At 38.4% G+C, this 25,603-nt stretch overlaps 1 protein-coding gene across 5 annotated transcripts in view; it reads left to right on the forward strand.

Moving 5' to 3' along the window:
- Nucleotides 1-25,603, forward strand: part of C1GALT1 (core 1 synthase, glycoprotein-N-acetylgalactosamine 3-beta-galactosyltransferase 1) — a 49,927-nt gene that overhangs the window by 9,085 nt on the left and 15,239 nt on the right. For all 5 annotated transcript variants that reach the window (XM_006074583.4, XM_006074582.4, XM_025290883.3 and 2 more), the window contains one exon: nt 25,068-25,304. In XM_006074583.4, the coding sequence (XP_006074645.3) occupies nt 25,085-25,304 (220 nt within the window). In that variant the 5' untranslated portion in view covers nt 25,068-25,084. The remainder of the gene's footprint in view (nt 1-25,067; nt 25,305-25,603) is intronic.

The raw sequence follows: 25,603 nt of genomic DNA on the forward strand, positions 1-25,603 counted from the left end.
GAATTGTTGGATCATGTGGTAATTCTATTTTAATTTTTTCCACATGCTCTTTCCTGCGGTTGATATACTATTCTACATTCCCATTGCTGCTGCTGCTGCTGCTAAATCATTGCAGTCATGTCTGACTCTGTGCGACCCCATCGACGGCAGCCCACCAGGCTCTGCCGTCCCTGGGATTCTCCAGGCAAGAACACTGGAGTGGGTTGCCATTTCCTTCTCCACATTCCCACTAGTAGCATACAAACATTTTCATTTCTCCACATCCTCACCAGCACTTGTTATTTTCCTTTTCCTTTTGATAGTAGCTATCGTTAGCGGATGTGAAGCCGTATCTCATTGTGGTTTTGGTTAGCATTTCCCTAATGGTAAGTGATGTTGAGCATTTTATTTCATGCTCAACATGTTCATGCCTATTGGCATTTGTGTATCTTCTTTGGAGAAGTTATCTATTCAAGACCTTTGCCCATTTTTGAATTGTGTTTTTGTTGTCATCGTTAAGTTTTAGGAGTCCTGTATATATTCTGGATATTAATCCCTTACCAGATACATTTGCAAATATGTTCTCCCATTCTTTGGATTCCCTTCTTACTCTATAGATAATACCTTTTGATGCACAAATGTTTTAAGTTTTTATAAAGCCAAGTTTGACTGCCTTTTCTTTTGTTGCATGCACTTTTGATGTCATATCCAAAAAATAACTGCCAACTCCAGTGTTGTGAAGCTTTTGTCTTATGTTTCCTTCTAAGAGTTTTATACATTTAGGGCTTAGTTTAGGTCTTTGATCCATTTTGAGTTAATTTTTGTATATGGTGTAAAGTAGGGGTCCCGCTTCATTCTTCAGTGTGTGGATATCCAGTTTTCTCAGTACCTTTTGTTTAACGGACTGTCCTTTGTCCAGTGAATGGACTTGGTCCCTCTTGTCAAAACTCTTTCGACCGTGGATGTGAGGGTTTATGTCTAGGCTCTCTCTTTTGTTCCACTGGGCTGTGTGTCAGTGTCACCCTGTTTTGATCACTGTAGCTTTTTGGTATGTTTTGAAATTAGAAAGTATGTGTCTTCCAGTTTTATTCTTCAAGATTGTTTTGGCTCTTTGGGGTACTTTGACATCCCATATAAATTCTATGATGGGTAATTCTGTTTCTTAAAAAAGCAACATTGGATTTTGATCCAAATTGCATTGAACTTGTAGATCACTTTAAATAGTATTGATATCTTAACAATATTAAATCTTCCAGTCCATGAACACGGGATGTCTTTCTGTTTGTGTCTTCTTTAATTTCTGCTGAAGATGCAAAAAATATGAATGTTCTCATTGAAAAGTAACAAAAAAGGTATTTTCACTTTTGATCTTCTGAATCTGAAATTGGAATAGTTTTTAAAATAAAAGTGAAGGCTATTTGTTAATATTTTCTATTTCTGTAGTTTTAATAAATTACTAATAGAAAATATTTTAGTCTATCTCTCAGATAATATGTACTTCTATTATAATTTGTACAAGCTGAATACACATCAAAGAAAATAATATATAGTTCATGCTATATGTCTAGTTCATAAACTTTGGATTATATGTGTATAAAAGTGTCAAGTGATGGGACTATATGATTTTTTATTAGATTGGTGCAAAAGTAATTGCAATTTTTGCATTGTTAAAATTTGCCATTTGATATTGGAATACATCCTGAATAAATGTGGTTATGTTACACATCATTTTAATGTGCATTTCTCACTTTATGTTTTTTTGCTAATGACTTATTACTTACTGTTTATTTTATATTTATTTTGGACTATAGAAATGTTAAACAAAATGCAAATTTGAACAATTTTCTTATTTGAGTTCACAATGGGTCGTAAAGCAGCAGAGACTGCTCACAGCATCAGCACATCTGGGCTGGGAGCTGCTAACACACGTACAGTGCAGTGGTGGTTCAAGCGGTTCCGCAAGGGAGGCGAGCACCGTGAGGATGACGAGCGTAGTGACCGGCCATCGGGAGTTGACAGTGACCAACTGAGAGCATCATTGAAGCTGATCTTACAACCACACGAGAAGCTGCTGAAGAACTCAGTGTCAGCTATTCTGTGGTTCTGCATTTGAAGCAAATTGGAAAGGTGAAAAAGCTCAATAAGTGGGTGTCTCATGAGCTGACCAAAAATCCAAAAAATTGTTGTTTTGAAGTGTTGTCTTCTCTTATTCTATGCAACAGCAAACCATTTCTCAATCAGATTGTGATGTGTGATGAAAAATGAATTTTATATGACAACCAGTAACAACCAACTAGTGATTTTAACCAAGAAGAAGCTCCAAAGCATTTCCCAAAGTCAGACTTGCACCAAAAAAAGGGCATGGTCACTGTTTGGTGGTCTGCTGCTGGTCTGATCCACTATAGATTTCTGAATCCTAGAGAAACCATTACATATGAGAAGTATGCTCAGCAAATCGATGAGAAGTACCAAAAATTGGAGTGCCTGCAGCGGGCGTGGGTCAACAAAAAGTGCTCCATTCTTCTCCTCAATACCCAACTGCTCATCGCACAACCAGTACTTCAAAAGTGGAACGAATTGGGCTACTAAGTTTTGCCTTATCCACCACATTCACCTGACGTCTTGCCAACCAACTACCACTTCTTCAAGCATCTTGACAACTTTTTGCAGGAAAAATGCTTCCACAAGCAGCAGGATGCAGAAAATGTGTTCCAAGAGTTCCTCGAATTCCAAGACATGGATTTTTATGCTATAGGAGTGAACAAACTTACTTCTTGTTGGCAAAAATGTGTTGATTGTAATGGTTCCTATTTTGATTAATAAATAATGTGTTTGAGCCTAGTCAAAATGATTTAAAATTCACAGTCTGAAATTGTAATTACATTTGCACCAACCTAGTATTTAGTAAATTAGGTAGTATAGATGAAGATAACCTATTTGGAAAATATAATTTCAACTGCACAGTCTTCCCTGGTGACTCAGTGGTAAACAATATGCCTCCCAACACCAGAGATGTGGGTTCAATCCCTGGGTGGGGAGGATCCTCTGGAGAAGGAAATGGCAACTCACTCTAGTATTCTTGCCTAGAAAAATCCCATGGACAGAGGAGCCTGGCGGGTTATAGTCCATGGAGTCACACAGAATTGGACATGACTTAGCAACTAAACAACAACAACTGTGCCTCCCACGTACACACACTTAGAACAGACATTTGTTTGCATTTTATAAGCCAGGCAATGTGTTAGATGCTGAGGAGATAGGGATAAAAGAGTCATAGCTGTTGTTCTTGAAGAATGTATAGTCTAGAGGAAAGAGATGCACATACATACATGTATGCACATACATACTGTGATGCAGTGTAAGTATATAGCAGGAGATGTGAATGAAGGAACAAGAAAACATTTGATGGAAGAGCAGTTAATTTGATCATGGGCAATGGATAAGACTGGTCATAAAAAGTACTGAAACCAAGGTAACCATGAAAGATAATCCTGCATTTATCTGGTAGACATAACTGAGGCAGGCACTCCAGGCAGAAAGAATAGAAAGCCCAAAGTCATCCATATGAAAGACCATGGCAGATTGGAGGATGTCTGAATATAGGCTTTAGGTAAACTAGAGCTAGATCTTGTCCACCAAGTAAGCAGTATGGGCATGATCCTGTGGCATTGGGAAACATTTTTTAAAGAATAAGACTGCTATGTGAAACCTTTATTAGTTGTTGGGAAAGAGCAATAAAAGAGCTGAGCCCAAAGGAAAATTATCAAGGAATGGAGGGATAAAAGTGTCCACAGAGTATAAAATAGATGTGGAAATATGATCAGGTTTGTGGACTTGGGGCATGAATAAGGACATGCCCTCTCAGTTCAAATCAGCTGATATGTTTTGTACCACTGTCTTGTGAAAAGCATCTTAGTCAGCAACTCTGAGAGGTAGGAAGCTATTTCTTGCCTTCTGGGAGTTTACATTCTGTGAACATGAGAAAATATACCAATGACTGAATCCTTAGTTCCTGGGATAGTATTTGACAAATTGAAAGGTACTCAGTCAGTAGTGCCTCCCAGAGATTTCGTAAAACCTCATGGGCATGTTAAAAATCAAGTTGTGTAAATCTCAAAGTGTAATTCTACGTTTAAAAAAATGTTCCCACCAGTTCTAGGTTAAATGATCAAAATGTGAGAATGCCTTTTGCTGTTCTGTGAGTTTCACAGATATTTTTTGCATCCTTAGTGATTTCTGTAATACCCAAAGTTAGTGCTATATTATACTGCTTTATATCAAATTGAAGAAAAAGAGAAGGGGAAAGAGTGCCATACAGATTTCATTTCACATCTGCTCTACTTATTGACTAACCTTCAGACTGGGATTTCCAAGCCTGAGTATAACTACCAGTAACTCAAAGAGAATTAAATCTAAACCCAATGAAAAGAGCATCGAACTAAGGAAAAAGGCTTACTTTAAACATTACTCTCTGAGTCAAGAAGGAAAGTTGAATACAGCATCTTCTTTTTTGAGTTTTATTCACCCAGAAATCAGAACTCTTAAGTCTCTGTTTCATGATGTAGCAAGCTACCAGCCACCATTCAGTATTTTTGCAGAGAAAGAATTTTTTTCAAAATAATGCAGTAACTAATTCTCAAAGTGTGATCCAGGAAAAGTGAAGTCCTTTATATTGTTTTAGGAGGTTGATAAAGTCAGTCTATTTATACTAATATCAATATATTATTTGCTTTTCTTCAGTCATTCTTATATAAGTTTGCAGTCTGGTTATTTAAGTAGCTACATAATATATGATATTGCAGCAAATTGAATGCAGAAGGAGATATGGAGTTCCAGATCCAGGCGTCTTCTATTAAACCAGATGCTGAGATTTACAAAATTTTAAGCAATGCTACTCTTCTCAATAAGTTTTTTAGAAAATATAATTTTTTTTTTTTTCATAAAATAAGTTGTAAGCAGGTAGTTGTAAACATAACTTATAAAACAGGTAGTGGATTTGTCACTACTATTTATGAATTAATATATATTCTCATTTTAATTTTTAATACAAATCTAATCTATAAATGTAACCCACATAAAAGCTGTTTGAGATCTTCCATGATGCAGAGTTTAAAGGGATCTTGAGACTAAATTTTTTGAGAACTGCACAAGTAATGTATGAGCTTGCCTGGTGGCTCAGATGGTGATGAATCTGCCCCCTGGTTTGGGAAGATCCCCTGGAGAAGGGAATGGCTATCACTATCACTCCGGTATTCAAATTCATCTCACTCAATTTGGAAAAATTTTGGAAAGAAAAATAGTCTTAGTTACCACTAATTCCACCACTGAAATTAGAAATTAGAGTTGAAATTAGAAATGAGAAAATTTTAACATTTTGGTATATATATATATATATATATATATAGTTGCTTTTTTTTAGGATAGATTTTTTTAAAGCACAAAACTATAATAATATTATATATAAAACTTTGTAGCCTTTTTTCACTTGCATGCTAACTGTATTTTATGTTATGTAATTTGAAAAGTTTCAGTTCAGTTCAGTTCAGTCGCTCAGTAGTATCCAACTATTTGCGACACCATGAATCGCAGCACGCCAGGCTTCCCTGTCCATCACCAACTCCTGGAGTTCACTCAAACTCATGTCCATTGAGTCGGTGATGCCATCCAGCCATCTCATCCTCTATCGTCCCCTTCTCCTCCTGCCCCCAATCCCTCCCAGCATCAGGGTCTTTTCCAATGAGTCAACTCTTCGCATGAGGTGGCCAAAGTATTGGAGTTTCAGCTTTAGCATCAGTCCTTCCAATGAACACCCAGGACTGATCTCCTTTAGGATGGACTGGTTGGATCTCCTTGCAGTCCAAGGGACTCTCAAGAGTCTTCTCCAACACCACAGTTCAAAAGCATCAATTCTTCAGCGCTCAGCTTTCTTCACAGTCCAACTCTCACATCCATACATGACCACTGGAAAAACCATAGCCTTGACTAGATGGACCTTTGTTGGCAAAGTAATGTCTCTGCTTTTGAATATGTTATCTAGGTTGGTCATAACTTTCTTCCAGGGAGCAAGCATCTTTTAATTTCATGGCTGCAATCACCATCTGCAGTGATTTGGAGCCCAAAAAACTAAAGTCAGCCACTGTTTCCCCATCTATTTGCCATGAAGTGATGGGACAAGATGCCATGATCTTTGTTTTCTGAATGTTGAGCTTTAAGCCAACTTTTTCACTCTCCTCTTTCACTTTCATCAAGAGGCTTTTTAGTTCCTCTTCACTTTCTGCCATAAGGGTGGTGTCATCTGCGTATCTGAGGTTATTGATATTTCTCCCGGCAATCTTAATTTCAGCTTGTGCTTCTTCCAGCCCAGCGTTTCTTATGATGAACCAGTCTGTTGTTGTTCCATGTCCAGTTCTAACTGTTGCTTCCTGACCTGCATTCAGGTTTCTCAAGAGGAAGGTCAGGTGGTCTGGTATTCCTATCTCTTTCAGAATTTTCCACAGTTTATTGTGATCCACACAGTCAAAGGCTTTGGCATAGTCAGTAAAGCAGAAATAGATGTTTTTCTGAAACTCTCTTGCTTTTTCCATGATCCAGCAAATGTTGGCAAATTGATCTCTGGTTCCTCTGCCTTTTCTAAAACCAGCTTGAACATCTGGAAGTTCATGGTTCACATATTGCTGAAGCCTGGCTTGGAGAATTTTGAGCATTACTTTACTAGCATATGAGATGAGTACAATTGTGTGGTAGTTTGAGCATTCTTTGGCATTGCCTTTCTTTGGGATTGGAATGAAAACTGACCTTTTCCAGTCCTGTGGCCACTGCTGAGTTTTCCAAATTTGCTGGCATATTGAGCGCAGCACTTTCACAGCATCATCTTTCAGGATTTGAAATAGCTCAACTGGAATTCCATCACCTCCACTAGCTTTGTTTGTAGTGATGCTTTCTAAGGCCCCCTTGACTTCACATTCCAGGATGTCTGGCTCTAGGTGAGTGATCACACCATCGTGACTATCTGGGTCGTGAAGATCTTTTTTGTACAGTTCTTCTGTGTATTCTTGCCACCTCTTCTTAATATCTTCTGCTTCTGTTAGGTCTATACCATTTCTGTCCTTTATTGAACCCATCTTTGCATGAAATGTTCCCTTGGTATCTCTAATTTTCTTGAAGAGATCTCTAGTCTTTCCCATTCTATTGTTTTCCTCTATTTCTTTGCATTGATCTCTGAGGAAGGCTTTCTTATCTCTTCTTGCTATTCTTTGGAACTCTGCATTCAGATGCTTATATCTTTCCTTTTCTCCTTTGCTTTTCGCTTCTCTTCTTTTCACAGCTATTTGTAAGGCCTCCTCAGACAGCCATTTTGCTTTTTTGCATTTCTTTTCCATGGGGATGGTCTTGATCCCTGTCTGCTGTACAATGTCGCGAACCTCCATCCATAGTTATCAGGCATTCTGTCTATCAGACTGGTCCCTTAAATCTATTTCTCACTTCCACTGTATAATCATAAGGGATTTGATTTGTACAGGCATTGTTTAAATGCTTTTCTATATTTTATTAAAATGATTTCCTTCAATTATATTAAGTGTTCAGCTACTAAGCTACAGTTTGAAGACATAGGGGGAATACGCTGTGCTGCTGCTGCTAAGTCGCTTCAGTCGTGTCTGACTCTGTGTGACCCCATAGACAGCAGCCCACCAGGCTCCTCCGTCCCTGGGATTCTCCAGGCAAGAACACTGGAGTGGGTTGCCATTTCCTTCTCCAATGCATGAAAGTGAAAAGTGAAAGTGAAGTCGCTCAGTCATGTCTGACTCTTAGCGACCCCATGGACTGCAGCCCACCAGGCTCCTCCATCCATGGGATTTTCCAGGCAAGAGTACTGGAGTGGGGTGCCATTGCCTTCTCCAGGAATACACTATAGAAAATTTTAAATTGTCTTGAGTTTTTAATGATACCAGATCAGGTCACTTGGCAAAATATCAAAAGTATCAGAAATTTATGTAACTCGTTTAACCTATATCATGCTAGGGAAAGATTAAGTGAATGAATTTAAATCACTTAGAACAGTATTCTTTGCATTGAATCATCATTCAATGTTACCTATTTTTATTTGCTAGATCATATTTTATTATAGATTTGGCTTTTATTTTTAATGTTGTATTTCAGATATACAGATGACCAACTGAATGTTTCCCAAGTTGCAGACCTGCATCTCTTCACTGATGCTGTCTCATCATTTCTGCATCAGTCCCCTACTAATGCTTTAAAATAGATAGTGTGATACACTGGATATTTGACCTGACCAAGCCTGTCATGTATTTAAAATACCTTTACTTTATCCTTCATTCTTATTGGATAGTTTGGCAGAGAATAAAATTGTAGGTTCAAAATCATTTTTTCTCCTAATTTTTAGGGAGTTTCTCCATTATCTTCAGCTTTCATCATTGCTGTTTGAAAGTTCAAAACCATTGAATTCCTGATCTCTTATATGTGACCTTTTGCCCCTTTCTATGAAAGTTTACAGAATGGTTTTGTTAACTCAATTGTTGTGAAATTTTATTATAATGTATCTTTATGGGTCTTTTCTTATTCACTGTGCTGGGTATTACTGAATCTTTTCAGTCTGGAAATTTCCTTGAAATGTTTGGTTGTTGGTATCGTCCTCTGTTTTATCTACATCTATAATCATTAGTTATCAGATTTCTTGTTTTCCTATTACCTGGCCATTTTGCTCACTTTTAGGGTAATTTTCTTAACTTTTTCCTATAGCTGTTGTATTGAGGTTTTTTATTTTCTTATATCTTAATTTCTTGAAGTACTTCTCTTATTTTTTTTTTGGTACAGACCATGTTGAAGTCTTTATTGTGTTTGTTACAGTATTGCTTCTGTTTTATGTTTCAGTTTTTTGGCTGAGAGGCATATGAGATCTTAGCTTCCTGACCAGGGATCGAACCTGCACCCTCTGTAGTGGAAGACAAAGTCTCAACTACTAGACTGCCAGGAAAGTCCCTTGCACTTTTTATTGTCAGGAATAAAAATTTTAAGGTGGTGTCTTGTTCTTATTTCAAGAATATGATGGCATGATTAAGTTTTCATGTCATTACATAGTCCTTTTCAAGTTACTTTAAATTTGACTATGTTAATTTTTTTCTTTCATATTACAGGTTTTCTTTAAAATATCTGGTGACTCTTAACTGGCTATTTATGTTTTAGAGTAGATACTTAAAAGATAACTGAAATCTCGATACATGTCATTTTGCAATAAGGAATTCATGCTCTGAGCCACAGTCAGCTCCCGGTTTTGTTTTTGTTAACAGTATAGAGCTTCTCTGTCTTTGGCTGCAAAGAATATAATCAGTCTGATTTCAGTATTGACCATCTGGTGATGTCCATGTGTAGAGTCTTCTCTTGTGTTGTTGGAAGAGGGTGTTTGCTATGACCAGTGCATTCTCTTGGCAAAACTCTGTTAGCCTTTCCCCTGCTTCATTTTGTACTCCAAGGCCAAATTTGCCTGTTACTCCAGGTATCTGTAGACTTCTTACTTTTCCATTCCAGCCCCCTATAATGAAAAGGACATCTTTTGGGGGTGTTAGTTCTAGAAGGTCTTGTAAGTCTTCATTGAACCGTTCACCTTTAGCTTCTTCAGCATTACTGGTCGGCGCACAGACTTGGATTACTGTGATATTGAATGGTTGTCTTGGAAACAAACAGAGATCATTCTGTCGTTTTTGAGATTGCACCCAAGTAATGCATCTTGGACTTTTTTGTTGACTATGAGGGCTACTCCATTTCTTCTAAGGGATTCTTGCAAACAGTAGTAGATATAATGGTCATCTGAATTAAATTCGCCCATTCCTCCTTACTGTAAAATTCAGATTTAAATTGAAGAAAGTAGGGAAAACCACTAGACCACTCAGGTATGACCTATATCAAATCCCTTATGATTATACAGTGGAAGTGACAAATAGATTCAAGGGATTAGAACTGATAGACAGAGTGCCTGAAGAACTATGGATGGAGGTTCCTGACACTGTAGAGGAAGCAGTGACCAAAACCATCCCCAAGAAGAAATGCAAAAAGGCAAAATGGTTGTCTGAGGAGGCCTTACAAATAGCTGAGAAAGGAAGAGAAGCTAAAGGCAAAGGAGAAAATTCAACCCATTTGAATGCAGATTTCCAATGAAAACCAAGGAGAGATAAGAAGGGCTTCCTCAGTGATCTATGCAAAGAAACAGAGGAAAACAATAGACTGGGAAAGGCTAGAGATCTCTTCAAGACAATTAGAGATACCAAGGGAACATTTCAAAGATTGGCACAGTAAAGGATATATTAGATGTTAGGTCTATATGCACCTGACAGAAGCAGAAGATGTTAAGAAGAGGTACAAGAATACACAGAAGAACTGTACAATAAAGATCTTCATGACAAAGGAGGTGAGAATATACACTGGGGCAAAGACAGCCTCTTCAATAAATGGTGCTGGGAAAACTGGACAGCTACACGTAAAAGAATGAAATTAGAACACTTCCTATCACCATACACAAAGATAAACTCAAAATGGATTAAAGACCTAAATGCAAGACCATAAACACTCTTAGAGGAAAACAGAGGCAGAACACTCGATGACATAAAGCAAGGTCCTCTATGACCCACCTCCTAGAGTAACATGTAAAAACACAAGTAAACAAATGGGACCTGATTAAACTTAAAAGCTTTTGCACAGCAAAGCAAACTATATACAAGGTGAAAAGACATCCCTCAGAATGGGAGAAAATAATAGCAAATGGAACAACTGACAAAGGATTAATTTCCAAAATATACTAGCAGCTCATACAACTCAATACCAGGAACACAAACAACACAATCAAAAAGTGGGGAAAAGACCTAAACAGACATTTCTCTAAAGAAGACATACAGATGGCTAACAAACACATGAAAAGATGCTCGACATTGCTCATTATTAGAGAAATGCAAGTCCATTTAACATTCGTTGTAAAGCTAGTTTGGTGGTACTGAATTCTCTTAAATTTTGCTTGTCTGAAAAGCTTTTGATTTCTCCATCAATTTTGAATGAGATCCTTGCTGGGTACAGTAATCTTGGTTGTAGGTTTTTCCCTTTCAGTACTTTAAATATATCCTGCCATTCCCTTCTGACCTGCAGAGTTTCTGCTGAAAGATCAGCTGTTAAGCATATGGGGTTTCCCTTGTATGTTATTTGTTGCTTCTCCCTTGCTGCTTTTAATATTCTTTCTTTGTGTTTAGCCTTTGTTTGTTTGATTAGTGTGTGTTTTGGCGTGTTTCTCCTTGGGTTTGTCCTGTATGGGACTCTTTGTGCCTCTTGGACTTGATTGACTATTTCCTTTTCCATGTTGGGGAAATTTTCAACTGTAATCTCTTCAAAAATTTTCTCATACCCTTTCTTCTTCTCGTCTTCTGAGACCCCTATTATTCAAAAGATGGTGCATTTGGTATTGTCCCAGAGGTCTCTGAAACTGTCCTCAGTTCTTTTCATTCTTTTCACTTTATTCTGCTCTTCAGAAGTTATTTCCACCATTTTATCTTCCAGCTCACTGATTCATTCTTCTGCTTCAGATATTCTGCTGTTGATACCTTCTAGAGTATTTTTAATTTCAGTAATTGTGTTGTTTGTCTCTGCATGTTTATTCTGTAATTCTTCTAGATCTTTTTAAATTGATTGCTGAATTTTATCCATTTTGCTTTCCAGGTTTTTGGTCATCTTTACTGTTATTATTCTGAATTCTTTTTCAGGTAGTTTGCCTATTTCCTCTTCATTTATTTGGACTTCTGTGTTTCTAGTTTGTTCCTTCATTTGTGTAGTATTTCTCTGCCTTTTCATTTTTTGTTTTTAACTTATGTGTTTGAGTTCTCCTTTTCCCAGGCTTCAAGGTTGAATTCTTTCTTCCTTTTTGATTTCTCCCCTCTAAAATTGATCCAGGGGTTTGTGTAAGTTTCTCACAGGGTGAGATTTGTGCTGAGTTTTTGTTTGTTTGTTTTTCCTCTGATGGGCAAGGCTGAGTGAGGTGATAATCTTGTCTGCTGATGATTGGGTTTGTAGTTTTGTTTTGTTTGTAGTTTAGATGAGGCATCCTGCATGGGGTGCTACTGGTGGTTGGGTGATGCTGGGTCTTGTATTACAGTGGTTTCCTTTGTATGAGTTCTCACTATTTGATACCCACCTAGGGTTAATTCTCTGGTAGTATAGGGTCTTGGAGTCAGTGCTCCCACTGCAAAGGCTCAGGGCTTGATCTCTGGTCAGGAATGAAGATTCCACAAGTGGTTTGTTATGGCATTAAGTGAAGAAGTGAAGTCACTCAGTCGTGTCCGACTCTTTGCGACCCCATGAACTATAGCCCACTAGGCTCCTCCATCCATGGAATTTCCTAGGCAAGAGTACTGGAGTGGGTTGCCATTTCCTTCTCCAGGGGATCTTCCCAACCCAGGGATCGAACCCAGGTCTCCTGCATTGCGGGCAAACAAATATCCAAAAACAAGAAACCAAAGATGAACCCCAGACAAATGGCAGTTACAAAATCAGGCAAATAATATCTAAAATAATGGAATATGCACATATACATAAACGCCCATGAGCAAAGTCAAAACAGTTCAACGAAAATAAAGTATAATAGATTGACCCGGTTAACAAACGAAGTTAAAAAAATTATATTTACTGGTTAAGAACAAAACTAACTAAAACACAAACTGAAAAACAAAACTAAAGCAAGGTGCCAAGTGAGGAATAAAGCAATGAAAACAAAATTAACAAATATGTTGAGAGGAAAGAAAAGAAAGAAACAATAGATATGCAAATTAAATAGAAGTAGATAAAGATATTTACATATATTAAAAAATTAACTGCAAGGGGAAAAAAACAGTAGGAAAAGCAAACAAAGGAATAAATGTAGAATAATAATAATTGTTTAAAAAAATTACAATTAAAAAGGGGGGGGGAAATTTCCCCAGAACTGCAAAAGCCTGATAAAGAGGCAGAGGTTTATAATACCAATAAAAAATGTGACTGAGAACAAAAGGAAAAAACTTGGTTAGATTTCGTAGTGCCAATAAAATTGACAACTACAACTGCGGGGGGAGGGGTGGACGGGCGGCAGCGGGGAGAAGGAAAAATCCTAAAGAATCTACAGAACAAGTCAAAACATAAGAATAATAAATGTTTTTCCTGAGTCACTGCTGTCAGAGTCCTTTCCCCAGCTGGGAGTCACAGTCCACCTCGCCTCCCTAGGATGCCCTCCAACACTGCTGATCTCTGGACCTGCTGTGAGGGCAGCTCAGATTCTGATCTGCTCCTACTCTGTGTTCTTGCCTCCAGTGTCCAGCTATCAGAACTAGTGCTTTTTCTTTTGTGGGAGCTCTCAATGACCTTTTATATATTCCACAGACACAGAGTCTGCCTGGTTGATCATATGGGTTTAATCTGCAGCTTGTACAGCTGGTGGGAGGGTTTGGGGTCTTCTTCCTTAGCCACACTGCCCCTGGTTTTCAATTGTGATTTTATTTCCACCTCTGCACGTGGGTCGTCCACTGGAGTTTGCTCCTGAGGCTGCCCTGGAGGACTTGGGTTTGCCTCTCTGAGGGCCAGGTGTGGAGGTGGTGCAGCTGCCGGGGTTGCAGGAGTTCTGGCAGCACCAGGTACTCAGGGGAGTTGGCAGCAAGGGCAGCAGGACATATATAGTGCTCTAGAAGGGTGTGGCAACCAGTATTGGCCAATACACTCCAGTCTTCTTGCCTGGAGAACCCCTCTCTGACAGAGAAGCCTGGCAGGCCACAGTCCACAGGGTTACAACGAGTCAGACACTACCGAAGCAAACCTGTGAGCATAGGCACCAGACGTTTTTGCCTGTGGCAGCTCTGCCCCAATGAGTGTTGAGCGTGAAGGTGGCGCAGCTGCTTGGCTTGCGCAGGCCCTGGCGCTGCCAAGTGTGCAGGGACATGACTGCCTCTGTCACAGGAGTTATGGCCCCATTAGAGTCTTTTTTCAAGCCTCTTGTAGCTGGCCATCAGAAGGCCTCTTTGGCCAGTTTTTCTCCATAGCTCCACCCGTTCAGGCACTTAGAGGGCTCCCTTGCCTGGGGTCCTTCTCTGTTGTTCAGTGCATCAGGCACATAGAGGGGCCCCCGCCTGGGGTCCTACAATATAAATCAGTGTATCAGGCGTTTGATGGGCCGGTTTCTCTATTGTTCAGCTGCCAGTGTTGGTGTGGGGGGATAGAGGCTATGGTGATGGCTCCACCCCCTGTGCATGACTCAGCAGTATCGCCTTGCTTCCATGGCTGCCCAGCTTTCCTTCACAGGCGTTTCCCACCACAGTCTCCTCCCTCACATCCCACTCTCCGCAGTCAACAGCAGCCCTCCTCCTGGGATTGCTCCACAATCCCTAAACTCCAGCTCCCAGCCACTGCAGCATCTAGGGTATGTATGGCTGTGGCAAGGACTGTCTGATTCCAGGGTATGTATGGCAGCAGCAAGGACTGTCTGATTCTCATTCCATTTAGGCTGCCACAGATCAGCTGTTTCACTCTCAGCCTTACATGTTTCTCCTCTGACTCAGCAAGTTGCCCCAGTGTGGGGATCGGACCCCTGCTTCAGTTCCCCCACCCCTGAGGGCAGGTCCAGTCCTACTCACACTTCTGTTTTCCCACTAGTTCCTTCGTCCTACTGAGTTTTGCGTGGGTCTATATATTCTTTTCTGCTGGTCAGGTACTCCTGTCCATTCTCAGCTGGTGTTCTGCATGCTCTTCTGTGTCTGAAGGTTTATTCCTGATGTATCCATGGAGAAAGATGTATTCCACATCCACCTACTCCTCTGCCATCTTCTTCCTCCCCCTGGATTATATCTTTAAGTAGATAATGTACCAAGGATGTGTGGATACTAAGTCCTTTGCATATTTGAGAATGTCTTCCTGTTACATGGATTTTTGAATGACAATTTGCTGAATATTTAAGTCTATGGGCGTGTTTTTCCACTCAAAAATTTGGGAGTTTTGCACCATTTCTTTGACATACGAGGATACACAGGAGAAAGCTGCCTAATAATTTTTTCCTTGCATTTATGCCTGTTTTTTTCCATTTAACATGCTTGGTTTGTCCTGGATACTTAGAGTTTTGTTTTGTTTTGTTTTGCTGTAAGTGAAGTTCAGAATCTCTCAACACTGCTCCATCTATTTATATTACATTTTTCTTGGTTGTATGTGAGACCTTTAAATATTTTGATGCATGGCCTTCATTTCAGTGCATTTTCCTTTATATCTTTGACTTTGTTTTCGGTTTCATTTGTTGTATTCTGTCTTGAGAAATAAGTTCTCTGTTGGCTCTTCCTTGCCCATCTTTTATAGCTCTCAGTTTCTCCATAATTGCTTCAATCCCTTCAGTCTCTAAAAAACTACAAAATGGTCCTAGTTAGCTTAAGATTTTCTTTTTTGTAGAGTAAGCATTCAGGTCTGTGCTTTTCCCTTGTCTTTTGCATCCTGTGTTTATAAATTTTTTCCCACTACAAGGTTTTATGTAGGTTCCTTTTATTTCTGCTTTTTAATTTTTAAATAGAATCAATTCCAGGTAGCTTTGCTTAAAAATTATGTAGATGAAAATCTCTTTTTACCTTGTGTGTGTGTGCTCAGTTGCATCTGACTCTGTGTGACCCCCGTGGACTGTAGCCTGCCAGGCTCCTCTGTCCTTGTGTTTCTCCAGGCAAGAATAGTGGAGTGGGTTACCATTTCCTACTCCAGGGGATCTTCCTGACCCAGGAATTGAACCTGCATCTCCTGTATCTCCTGCATTGGCAGGCAGATTCTTTACTACTGCGCCACTTGGGAAGCCCTTTATTACCTTTTACGTATAGATAATTGTTTTATTGCACCATTTGGATCTTTCCTTTAAATTTTGAGCTAGACATCTGTGCTGCTGCTGGCTGACAGCTTCTGTTTCTAGTCATTTAGTTACCTGAGAGAGGTAAATTGGGGAACTAGGACCTTGGACAGCTGCAACTAGGAACTTTGTCTCTGACTTTTTAATTTTTTTTTTTTTTTTAAGACTCTAGGCAGTAGAGGGGCCTTACCAGATTGAAGGCATATCATTCAAATTTGTTGTTGCTTTCCATTCTGTCAGGATTAATAGTTCACCTTAAGAAGAGGCTGGGTTTGTTTTATGGGTCAGAATATTTTTCTCTGCATAGTTACCTTTGATCTATAGTGACTGGACATCATTTTACATTCTCATCAGCAGTATATAGTGATCTAGCTTTTCCACATCACCAACCTTTGATGGTATCACTACTTTTTATTTTAGGCATCCTTATGGGTAAGTAGAGATATCTCATTGTGGTTTTAATTTGCATTTTTGCTCCTGCTGAATGAAGTTGAACATTTTCTCATGTGCTTGTCATCTGTACATCCTCTTCAGTGAACTATCTGTTCATGTCCTTTGCCTATTTTCTGACTAGATTGTTTATTTATTTATTTATTTTTTTGCTGTTTTAGGATTTTTTAATATATTCTAAATGCTAGTTCTTTGTTAGTTATGTGATTTGTAAGTATTTTCTTCCAGTTTGTAGCTTATCTTTTCATTCTTTCAGTAGGGTCTTTTACAGAGCAAAAGTTTATCAATTTTTCCCTTTTATGAATTGTGCGTTTGGAGTCAAGTCTAAGAACTCTTTGCCTAGCTCTCAATCTCAAAGATTTTTCTTCTGCAACTATAAAAATTTTTCTCATGAAACTATAAAAATTTTATAGTTGCATGTTTTACATTTAAGTCCATGTTTTACATTTGTGGTTTATTGGTGGTTTAAGTGCTCAGTTGTGTCCGACTCTTGCGACCCCATGTATCGTGGCCCGCCAGTCTCTTCTGTCCGTGGAATTCCTGGGGAAGAGTACTGGAATGGGTTGCCATTTCCTTCTCTAGGGGATCTTCCCGACCCAGGGATTGAACTTGGGTCTCCTGCACTGCAGGCAGATTCTTTACCAACTGAGCTACCAGGGAAAGCTGCATGTTTTACATTTAAGTCCATAATCCATTTTGATTTCATTTTTATGTGATATATGAGATTTGGGTCAGGGTTTAATTTTTGCCTAGAAATATCCAGCACCATTTATCAAAAAGTTTTATCTTTTCTCTATTTAGTTGCTTTTTGTATCTTTGTCAAATATAAGTTGAGCATATTTAGGTGGTCTGTTTCTGGTTCTCTCTATTCTATTCCATGGATAGATCCACAAGTCTGTCCCTCCACCAGTACTGTAAAATTGATTTCAGTTCTTCAGTACTTGTTTTCAGTAGCTTTATGATGTCTTGAATTCAGGTTGACTGATTCCTCCTACTGTGAGAATCAGAGGGAGAATCAGAGAAAACATGAAAGTTTCAAATATAGCACCTCACATATAGTGTATTCATAAGTATTTATAATTGTGTCACTGTATAAGATTCATCCCAGCTTTACAAGGAAAGTGTTTGGGGGGAAAAGTTTTTGAAAATCATTTTAATGTGGTTTGAAGGGAGAAATATATTTTGAATATGTAAATGACACAAGTAAATACGATAATCCAGAAGAGATTTATAAATACTAGACTGACAACCCTAGCAAGATATGATATAAAGTACTAAAATTTAAAAAAAAAAAAAACACTGAAAGTCTAGGATTTTAGGGGCTTTATTGTGAATTTCACCGACTTTCTTAAAGCCTGAAGAACTGGAGGAACGATTTGCTCATGTAATAAAGGGCTTTGAAGTCTTGGTGAGAAGGACATTAGTGACCAATGGAGTGACTGAAAAGCAAGCATAGGAAAAGAGGAGCATTTATCTACAAGGGTAAAAGATCAGTCTGCCCTCAGTTTCAGCACCAATGGGAAGACCATGAGTGATTTTTACAGAGTTTTAAGAAGAGAGACTGTACTCGGTCAAGTTGTACTTCATGTATAAAGGCAGTAATAAACATTCGCCAGCCTGCAGAAGTTTAGAATATAGCACCAATGAGTGCCATTGCAAAAATTACTTGCTGAAACCCAGCCAACAAAAATGTGACATTAATGAAGAACTCACCTTTAGAGCAGCTGTGATAAAAGAACTATTAATGAGCATAGAATCCAATTTAAAATATATTTAAGATCAAGCAGTCATGGGAATTCCAGTGTAATTTATAGAATATAATCTATGTAAATTTTACAAAATAAAAGTAGTTCACAGAAACTGATTGCGTTGGAAGTGTGTGTGTGTGTGTGTGTGTATGTATGCTGATTTACACATTCCCAAAGCAAGAAATCAATCTAAATTTGAACTGTGTAATAAAAATAAGGCCTCAGATTGCTTTATGTTTTTCATAATCTTTCTCTTTACTGGGATTGTTTAGAGGAGGGAGATCACATCATACATGTTTAGCTGATGTTCAAAGTTAATTTAGATTCATTTAATTTTCCTTTTATTCTATAAATTCAAATCTAATTTAACATGTTAAATCTTTAAAGTAACATGACTAATATAATCCCAATTCTGTAAAATGATAGTACAGTGGTTAAGAGTCTGACCTCTTGTTTCCGATTGCTAGTATGACCCAGGGAAGCTTACTAATCTCTCTGTGTCTGAGTTCATCTGTAAAATGGGATTAATAGTCCCTAGTTCATGATTTGTTGGTGATCTATATAAAGCTGTTATCAGTACAGGGCTCAAATGTTAGGTACAATTACCTGTTCCTTTCATCTCTGTTATTCATAAAGATGTTATTCATGTGTGTAAGGGTACTCAGCATGTGTTAATAGTAATTGTTTCTAAGTGATGGGATTTGGGGCAGTTTCTTTCTCAGGTAGTTCTGTGTTTGCTTGATTTTTTTTTTTTTTTTTAAACCAGTAAAGAGCACAAAACTGTTCCTTAAAAAATGAAACTGAATTTCAGTTGTTCCAGCACTTTTGCATCTAAAATCTATATTTTTTAAGTCTCCTCAAATGATTCTGATTATGCATCAGATTTGGAAAGTGATTGGCATTGATAATTTCCCTGCACTCTGTTCTGTTTAGTATATATTGAAGCCCCTAGAAAGTGTGGTTTGGGTAAGCTATGTCTTCCTCCAGTGTGGTCTACTTCAGCACTCTTGTCAAGAATCTGAAGAGACGAGGGTGATGATTTTGGCCAAAAATTGGAGTGAGGCTTGGGGTACATTCCACTGACATGAAATAGCTCTTTTATGTCAGGAACAGGAAAGAAAAGTGAAGGTATACAGAAATTTAGTCATAAGACAGGAGCCCTTGAAAGGAAATGGGCTAAAAGCAGTAGGGATAAGTCAACCCATGCTGGCTGAAACTTCTCTAGACAGGAAAGGGTAAGACTATGTCAGGCATCAAACAGCATCACAAAATATTTTAAAGTTAAAAACAAATTTCATAAAATCAAGAAGTTAACTTTCCTTCCATTCACCCCAGAACAGGTGTCTTTCTCAAAAAGTGCCACCTCAACTAAGAAAACCCTGTCCATAACATGTCACTAGCTTTCTACAAATAATAAAATCTCCATGCTTCCAAAGTAGGCTTGTTTTGAAGCACAGAATCTTGGGAAATGGTTGGGTAACAGGTTAGTATTCATGCTTACTGGAGCTCGATCAGCACTTCCTTCACTTCAGATAGTTGCTGTGATGATAGAAATAAGAATTTTCTCTGGCCCTGCAGTCCTTACATCCTCTTCTCAGTCACAGTGCTTCTTGTCTGAGTGTTACTATTATTGAATACCATTGTAACTATTGCTTTCCTGTACCTGGAGTGGTAGACTCTGCAGCCGTGGAAATTTCAATTGGATTTGTTCCCTTCTGAGGCTGTGACGTAATTATATTTGGTGTTAAGATAAGGAAAGTCACAGCCAGTACAAAAAGAAGAAAAAGTCAAAACTACTGTGTTAGAAGACAGAGTTGAGTGTCAGTGGGAGAATCAGATAACATGGGGACTTGGTTGCAGTCTGACTCCTAGTCGATGTCTTGGCTTCTTAAGTGTCTGCTAGTGTTACCTCAGTAGCTTTCCTCCTGGTTCACCACTTCAGTATTACCCTGCCAGTCTTTCTATATTTACCATAAGAAATTTGGAGTTACGATACCTTTCACTTACTTCTCTCAGCTTGTTTTCAATTCATGGTGCTTTCAAATCACTAACCTCAATTGTAGGTCAGGTGTTAATGCACACTCCACATAATAGCAAACAGAATTGAACAGACGTTTTAAAATGTAATCTCAGACCAAGATTCTGGTTACAGCAAAGTCTAAAGAACAGGGCTTCAAATAATCTAGAAAATTTTAGAATTTCAAAAAGAAGCACTTAAAGCAGGAAAGGTATTTTTCCTGAAATAGTAGATTACACCTCTTGAAATCTGAATGGAGATAAGGACAGCAGGAAGAAGAATTTGAGGGCCCTGGCCCTCAGGGAAAACAGCAGGAAGACTGGACAAACTGATTTCTGCTTTCCTCTGGGAAATTAAATGGGGGAAGTTGAGCAGGACATCTGTACTCATCTATACTTTATTACCCATGAACTTAAAGTTACAGGTAAGATAAAGCAAAAGAAGTAAACAAGTGCCTGCTCGTTTCATACTGGTAATTTCCATCTCTGATATTGAGCAACTGTATTCTCTACTTCCCCTTAGTGTCATTCTTTGCAAATTGGAATTACTATTCAAAAGAGGTCCTGAGATACAAGATATAGAATAAGCATAGTATAGACCCAGGAATCAAACCAGGGTCTCCTGCATTGCAGGCAGATTCTTTACCCTCTGAGCTATCAGGGAAGCCCCATTGGAATAAATATTTCCATATCAAACATACATACAGTAAATATGTATTAAATTGGATAAAACAAAAGGTCATATGAAAGTATTTTTATATAAAGCTTTTCCTAATAAATATTAATATAGAAAAATATGTAAATCATAAATGCAGAATTTAATATCTTGAAGACAACATCATGTAGCCACTACTGATTTGTTTTATCTGATTATAAAATACTTTCTTTTTATAGGTGTTTGAATAACATATCTTTTCCCATCCTTTTGCTCTTAACTTTCTGTATGTATTTAATGTATGTCTCTTGTAAGCAGTGTATACTTGGGTTTATTTTTCTTCTAGACTGGTAGGTAATCTTTATCTTTGAATTTGAATTTTAGTCTTTTTACAGTTAATGCCATTGCCAATAAACTTGTGTTTAAGTCAGTCATATTACTATTTGTTTTCTTTCTGTCTCATTTATTTTTATCCATTTCTTCCTTTTTTCTTGCCTTGAAAATACCTTTGATTAATGTATTAATCATTAAGTGTTGTTTTATTTTTTTCTGTTAGAGTTTTACTTACATATTTTTACTTTTTTTTAATGATTACAATAGTCCTCCTTTTATACTCTCCTAGTCTTTTACAGTCTGATATTAGTATTTTTACACAACAAAATGATTTTAGAACACTTAAACTCCTTGTAGCCTCACAGTTTTTGTGCCAGTTTTATCATTTATTGTAATGATAATAGTAACAATGTCTTGTGGGAACATTTTAATGTTTTATCTAGCCAGTGTTCATTTGGATTTACTTAGCAATACATATATGGAATCCCAGGTGGCACTAGTGGTAAAAAAAAACCTACCTGCTGAAACAGGAGATGCGTAAGAAACCTAGGTTCGATTCTTGAGTTGGGAAGATCCCCTGGAAAAAGGCATGACATGCCACTCCAGTATTCTTGCCTGGAGAATCCCATGGAGAGAGGAGCCTAGTTGGCTATAGCACATAGGGTTGCAAACAGTCTCATACACATCAATACATACAGTAACTTTTTATGGTTCACCTTCCTTCTTACAATTCTGAATTTTCATCTAAAATTCTTTTCTTTCTGCCTGAAGTACTCCTTTTAGTATTTCTTTTAAGAATAAAACTGATTTTTGTTTTTTAATCTTTTTCAGGTTTATTTTTGAAGGCTATTTTTGCTAGATATAGAATGCTTTCTTTGTCTTTGATTTTTGGCAGTCTTGCTGTGGTTTATCTTGGTATCATTTTCTTTGTAGGTGTGTGTGTGTGTGTGTGTGTGTGTGTTTTATGGAGCCTCCTGAATCTGAGAGTTGGTAGTCTTTTGTCTGTTTTAGGAAATGTTCAGTCATTTGTTGTTCACATGCTCTTTCTCATCAATCAGTTATCTTTTTTTCTTCAAAGATCCCAGTTAACACATATGTTAGACCTTTTTATTCTGTTTCTTATGTTTCTTTTGCTCAGTTCTTTACTGACCATCTTTGTCTCTTTTTGTACTTTAGTCTGTGTAATTTCTTCTGACCTGGCTTTTGGCTTATTAATTTTTCTCTTTATCTGTGTTTTTTCTATACCTTATATCTTTGTCTTGTCATTTAACTTATTGACTAACTAAAAGTTATTAGTAGGAAAATCTCTTACCTAAGTCTCCTGTGGGTCTGTTTCTATTTCCTACTATTTTCTGTCTTCATTCAAGGTTTTAAAAATTTATAAAAATTTATCACTATAAAAAATTATAGTGATAATTTGAAGTGCTCCATAATTTTTTACTTCTCCAGAAGACTTTTATGTTTTGCAGTTGGGCTAGGGCCAGATCACCCTAATCCGTCAGTGGTTAAGATGATTCCAACTTGGGCTTCAGTCCTGGTGAAAGTTGGCCTAATTTCTGCTCCATCCTTGTTCCTAGATTGTGGCTTTTCAGGGTCCAAATAAAAGCCTGGGTGTTTTCCAGAACCTCTTCTCTTAGGCAGATGTTGGGCTCCATTTTTTCCTTACCTTTTTTGCCTTAGCTCTTCTTTTCTCTATCAGAGTCAGCGGTTGTCTTGAGGAATGAAGCCACGCTAGATGTCCAGCCCTCCTTTCTTGGCTTCTTTCTGTTTCCAGATCTTGCCTCCCCCAGCCCTCTGCAATTCTCACGGCCTTGATATCTTAGCGCTGTCACCAGATTTATATCTTTTTACATTTTGTTCAGTTTTGCTGGTTGTACCACATGAAGTTGTTTGTTGTTCCAGTGGTGATCATTGGTTTGTTTATTTTACAAAATATTTCAAAACAATTTTTATTTTGATGGTCATATTTCCCAGACCCCTGCCTTCACTACACACGTCCATTGTCCTGTGCTGTTAGTGGTGAGTGGGTAAAGAGTCTGAAAAACGCAGTGGGAAGAGCGCTGACTTTTTAAGCAGACAGACTTGGATTCAAGTCATAGCTTTTATCGATTGTGTCAGCCTGTGCAAGTTAGGTTTTTAAATTTTTCTGTTTTCTTTTTTAAAGTTACTTATTCATTTTATGGCTGTTCTGGGTCTTTGCTGCTGCGTGAGGGCTTTCTCTAGTTGTGTTGAGTGGGGTCTCCTTTCTCGTTGTGGTGCGTGGGCTTCTCGTGGTGGTGGCTTCTCTTGTCGCAGAGCACAGACGCTGGGGTGTGCACGCTCCGGTACTTGCAGCACGTCGGCTCGCTCAGTACTGTGGTGTGCAGGCTTCAGCGGCTGTGGCCATGGGCTCAGTTGCCTTGAGGCATGTGGAATCTTCCCAGACCAGGCGTGGAACTTGTGTCCTCTGCATTAGCAGGCAGATTCTTAACCACCGGACCACCAGGGAAGTCCCAAATTTCTGTTCCTGTTCTCTTGTCTGCACAGAGGTCACAGTGAGAATGAAGAGTGAAATTAAAACTTTTTTCAAGTGGAATGAAGTGTGGACTGCATCTGGCATGTGGTCGATGCTTAGCAAACATTTAAAAATATTATCTTGGGGCATTGGAAACTATAGATTTAGGACTGTTCTCATAGGAATTTATAAGTTCAGCATGTAGTGATTATTAGCAAACCCTTAAAATGGACCCTTTTGGTTGTCAGGCAGTTCAGCAGGCCTTTATCCAGCAGCCACTGTTCCAGGCACCCCCCTTAATCCTAGTGATATGTGGAAGCTGTTCAGGGTCTTGCAGTCCAGTGGGATAACAGTGAACACCCTCAGCAGTGAGCAGAGGGTGGCCGCATCCAACGTTGCAGTGAGCCCCAGGCATTGGGGCACAGGGGTTGGCAACCTTTGTCTTTAAAGGGCTAGATGAGGCTTTGTGGGACGAACTGCCGCCTCTGCCTCTACTCAGCTTTGCTGTTGTAGAGCAGAAGCAGCCGTTCTCCAAATTGGGCCTGGGTATGTTCCAGTTAAACCTCATTTACAAAATCAGGTGGCAGATAGGTTTGGCCCGAAAGTCCTGAAACAGTGCTGACTCTAGCCTTCACAAGCTAAGACTGTTTCTTATGTTTTTAAAGGTGGTTTAAAAAGGAAGAAAGATAATATACAAAAGACCATCTGTGGTCCACAAATCCTTAAGTATTTTATTTCTAATTCTTTATAGAAAAAAATTGCTGACCCCTTATTAGAGTACGTAGAGGAAAAAAGTATATATAAGTACTTTGATAGCAAAGAAAGAAAAAGAATGTGGCAATCTGTCTTGGATCCATGGAGGATCTTGGTGAGAAGAATAGATAATTCTGTGTGCAAATAGAGACATATTTACCTGTGTGCTGCCCCAACAGTGATCCTCCTAGTTGCTACTCATTTATTTTATCAAACTGTCCATAATGTGTGTTTCAGCAGCAAATAGAGGGATGAAAGTTAAATACTCTTAGAAATGTTCTCCTTGTAAAGGAATTATCATTCCAAGATCAGGAAGATCTCCTGGAGAAGGAAATGGCAACCTACTCTAGTATCCTTGCCTGGGAAATGCTATGAACAGAGGAGCCTGGTGGGTTACAGTTCTGCTGCTTCATTCTGTCACTTCATTCGTGTCCAGCTCTTTGCGACCCATGGACTGTAGCCCACCAGCCTCCTCTGTCCATGGGATTCTCCAGGCAAGAACACTGAAGTGAATTGTCATGCCCTCCTCAGGGGATCTTCCCGATGCAGGGATCAAACCTGCGTCTTCTGTCTCCTGCATCCGCAGGCAGGTTCTTTACCACCAGCACCACCACAGTCCATAGGGTTGCAAAGCATTAGATGTGCCTTAGCAACTAAAACAACAACATCAGTAACATAGCTAACAGTTACCAGTCCTCTTGGTATGTGTATTACTTTATAATTTATAACACCGTAATAATTTTTTTCTTACAGAGATACATTTTCGGGAAATGGCCTCTAAATCTTGGCTGAATATTTTAACCTTCCTTTGTGGATCAGCAGTCGGATTTGTTTTATGCTCTCAGCTACTTAGTATTTTGTTGGAAGAACAGAAGGACATCCAGCCTAGTATTCTTCATAATGATCCTCACGCTAGGCATTCAGATGACAATGAACAGAATCATCTAGAAGGACAGATGAACTTCGATGCAGATGCCAGCCAACATAAAGGTGTGGTTTACTGTATTAAGGAGTAAATAGAAACTGTATTTTTCAATATGTTTAATTGTTGAGAGAATTAGAAAAAGTTGCTTACATGAATCTTGTTATATCACTGTATCTTTTGATGGAAATGAGCTTAACTCCAGATATTAAATGACAATTCTTGGTTTGCCTCAGGAGAAAGAAATTACTAAAACCCAGATTTATTTAGGATGTAAGACATTAATTTTGAATTTATTTTTAAATAGTTCAGAAAACATAACTTGGAGAAAGACAAAACTTTCAGATTAGATTTAGTTCTAAAAATT

The sequence above is a fragment of the Bubalus bubalis genome, chromosome 8 (assembly GCF_019923935.1).
Source record: "Bubalus bubalis isolate 160015118507 breed Murrah chromosome 8, NDDB_SH_1, whole genome shotgun sequence".
Taxonomy (NCBI): domain Eukaryota; kingdom Metazoa; phylum Chordata; class Mammalia; order Artiodactyla; family Bovidae; genus Bubalus; species Bubalus bubalis.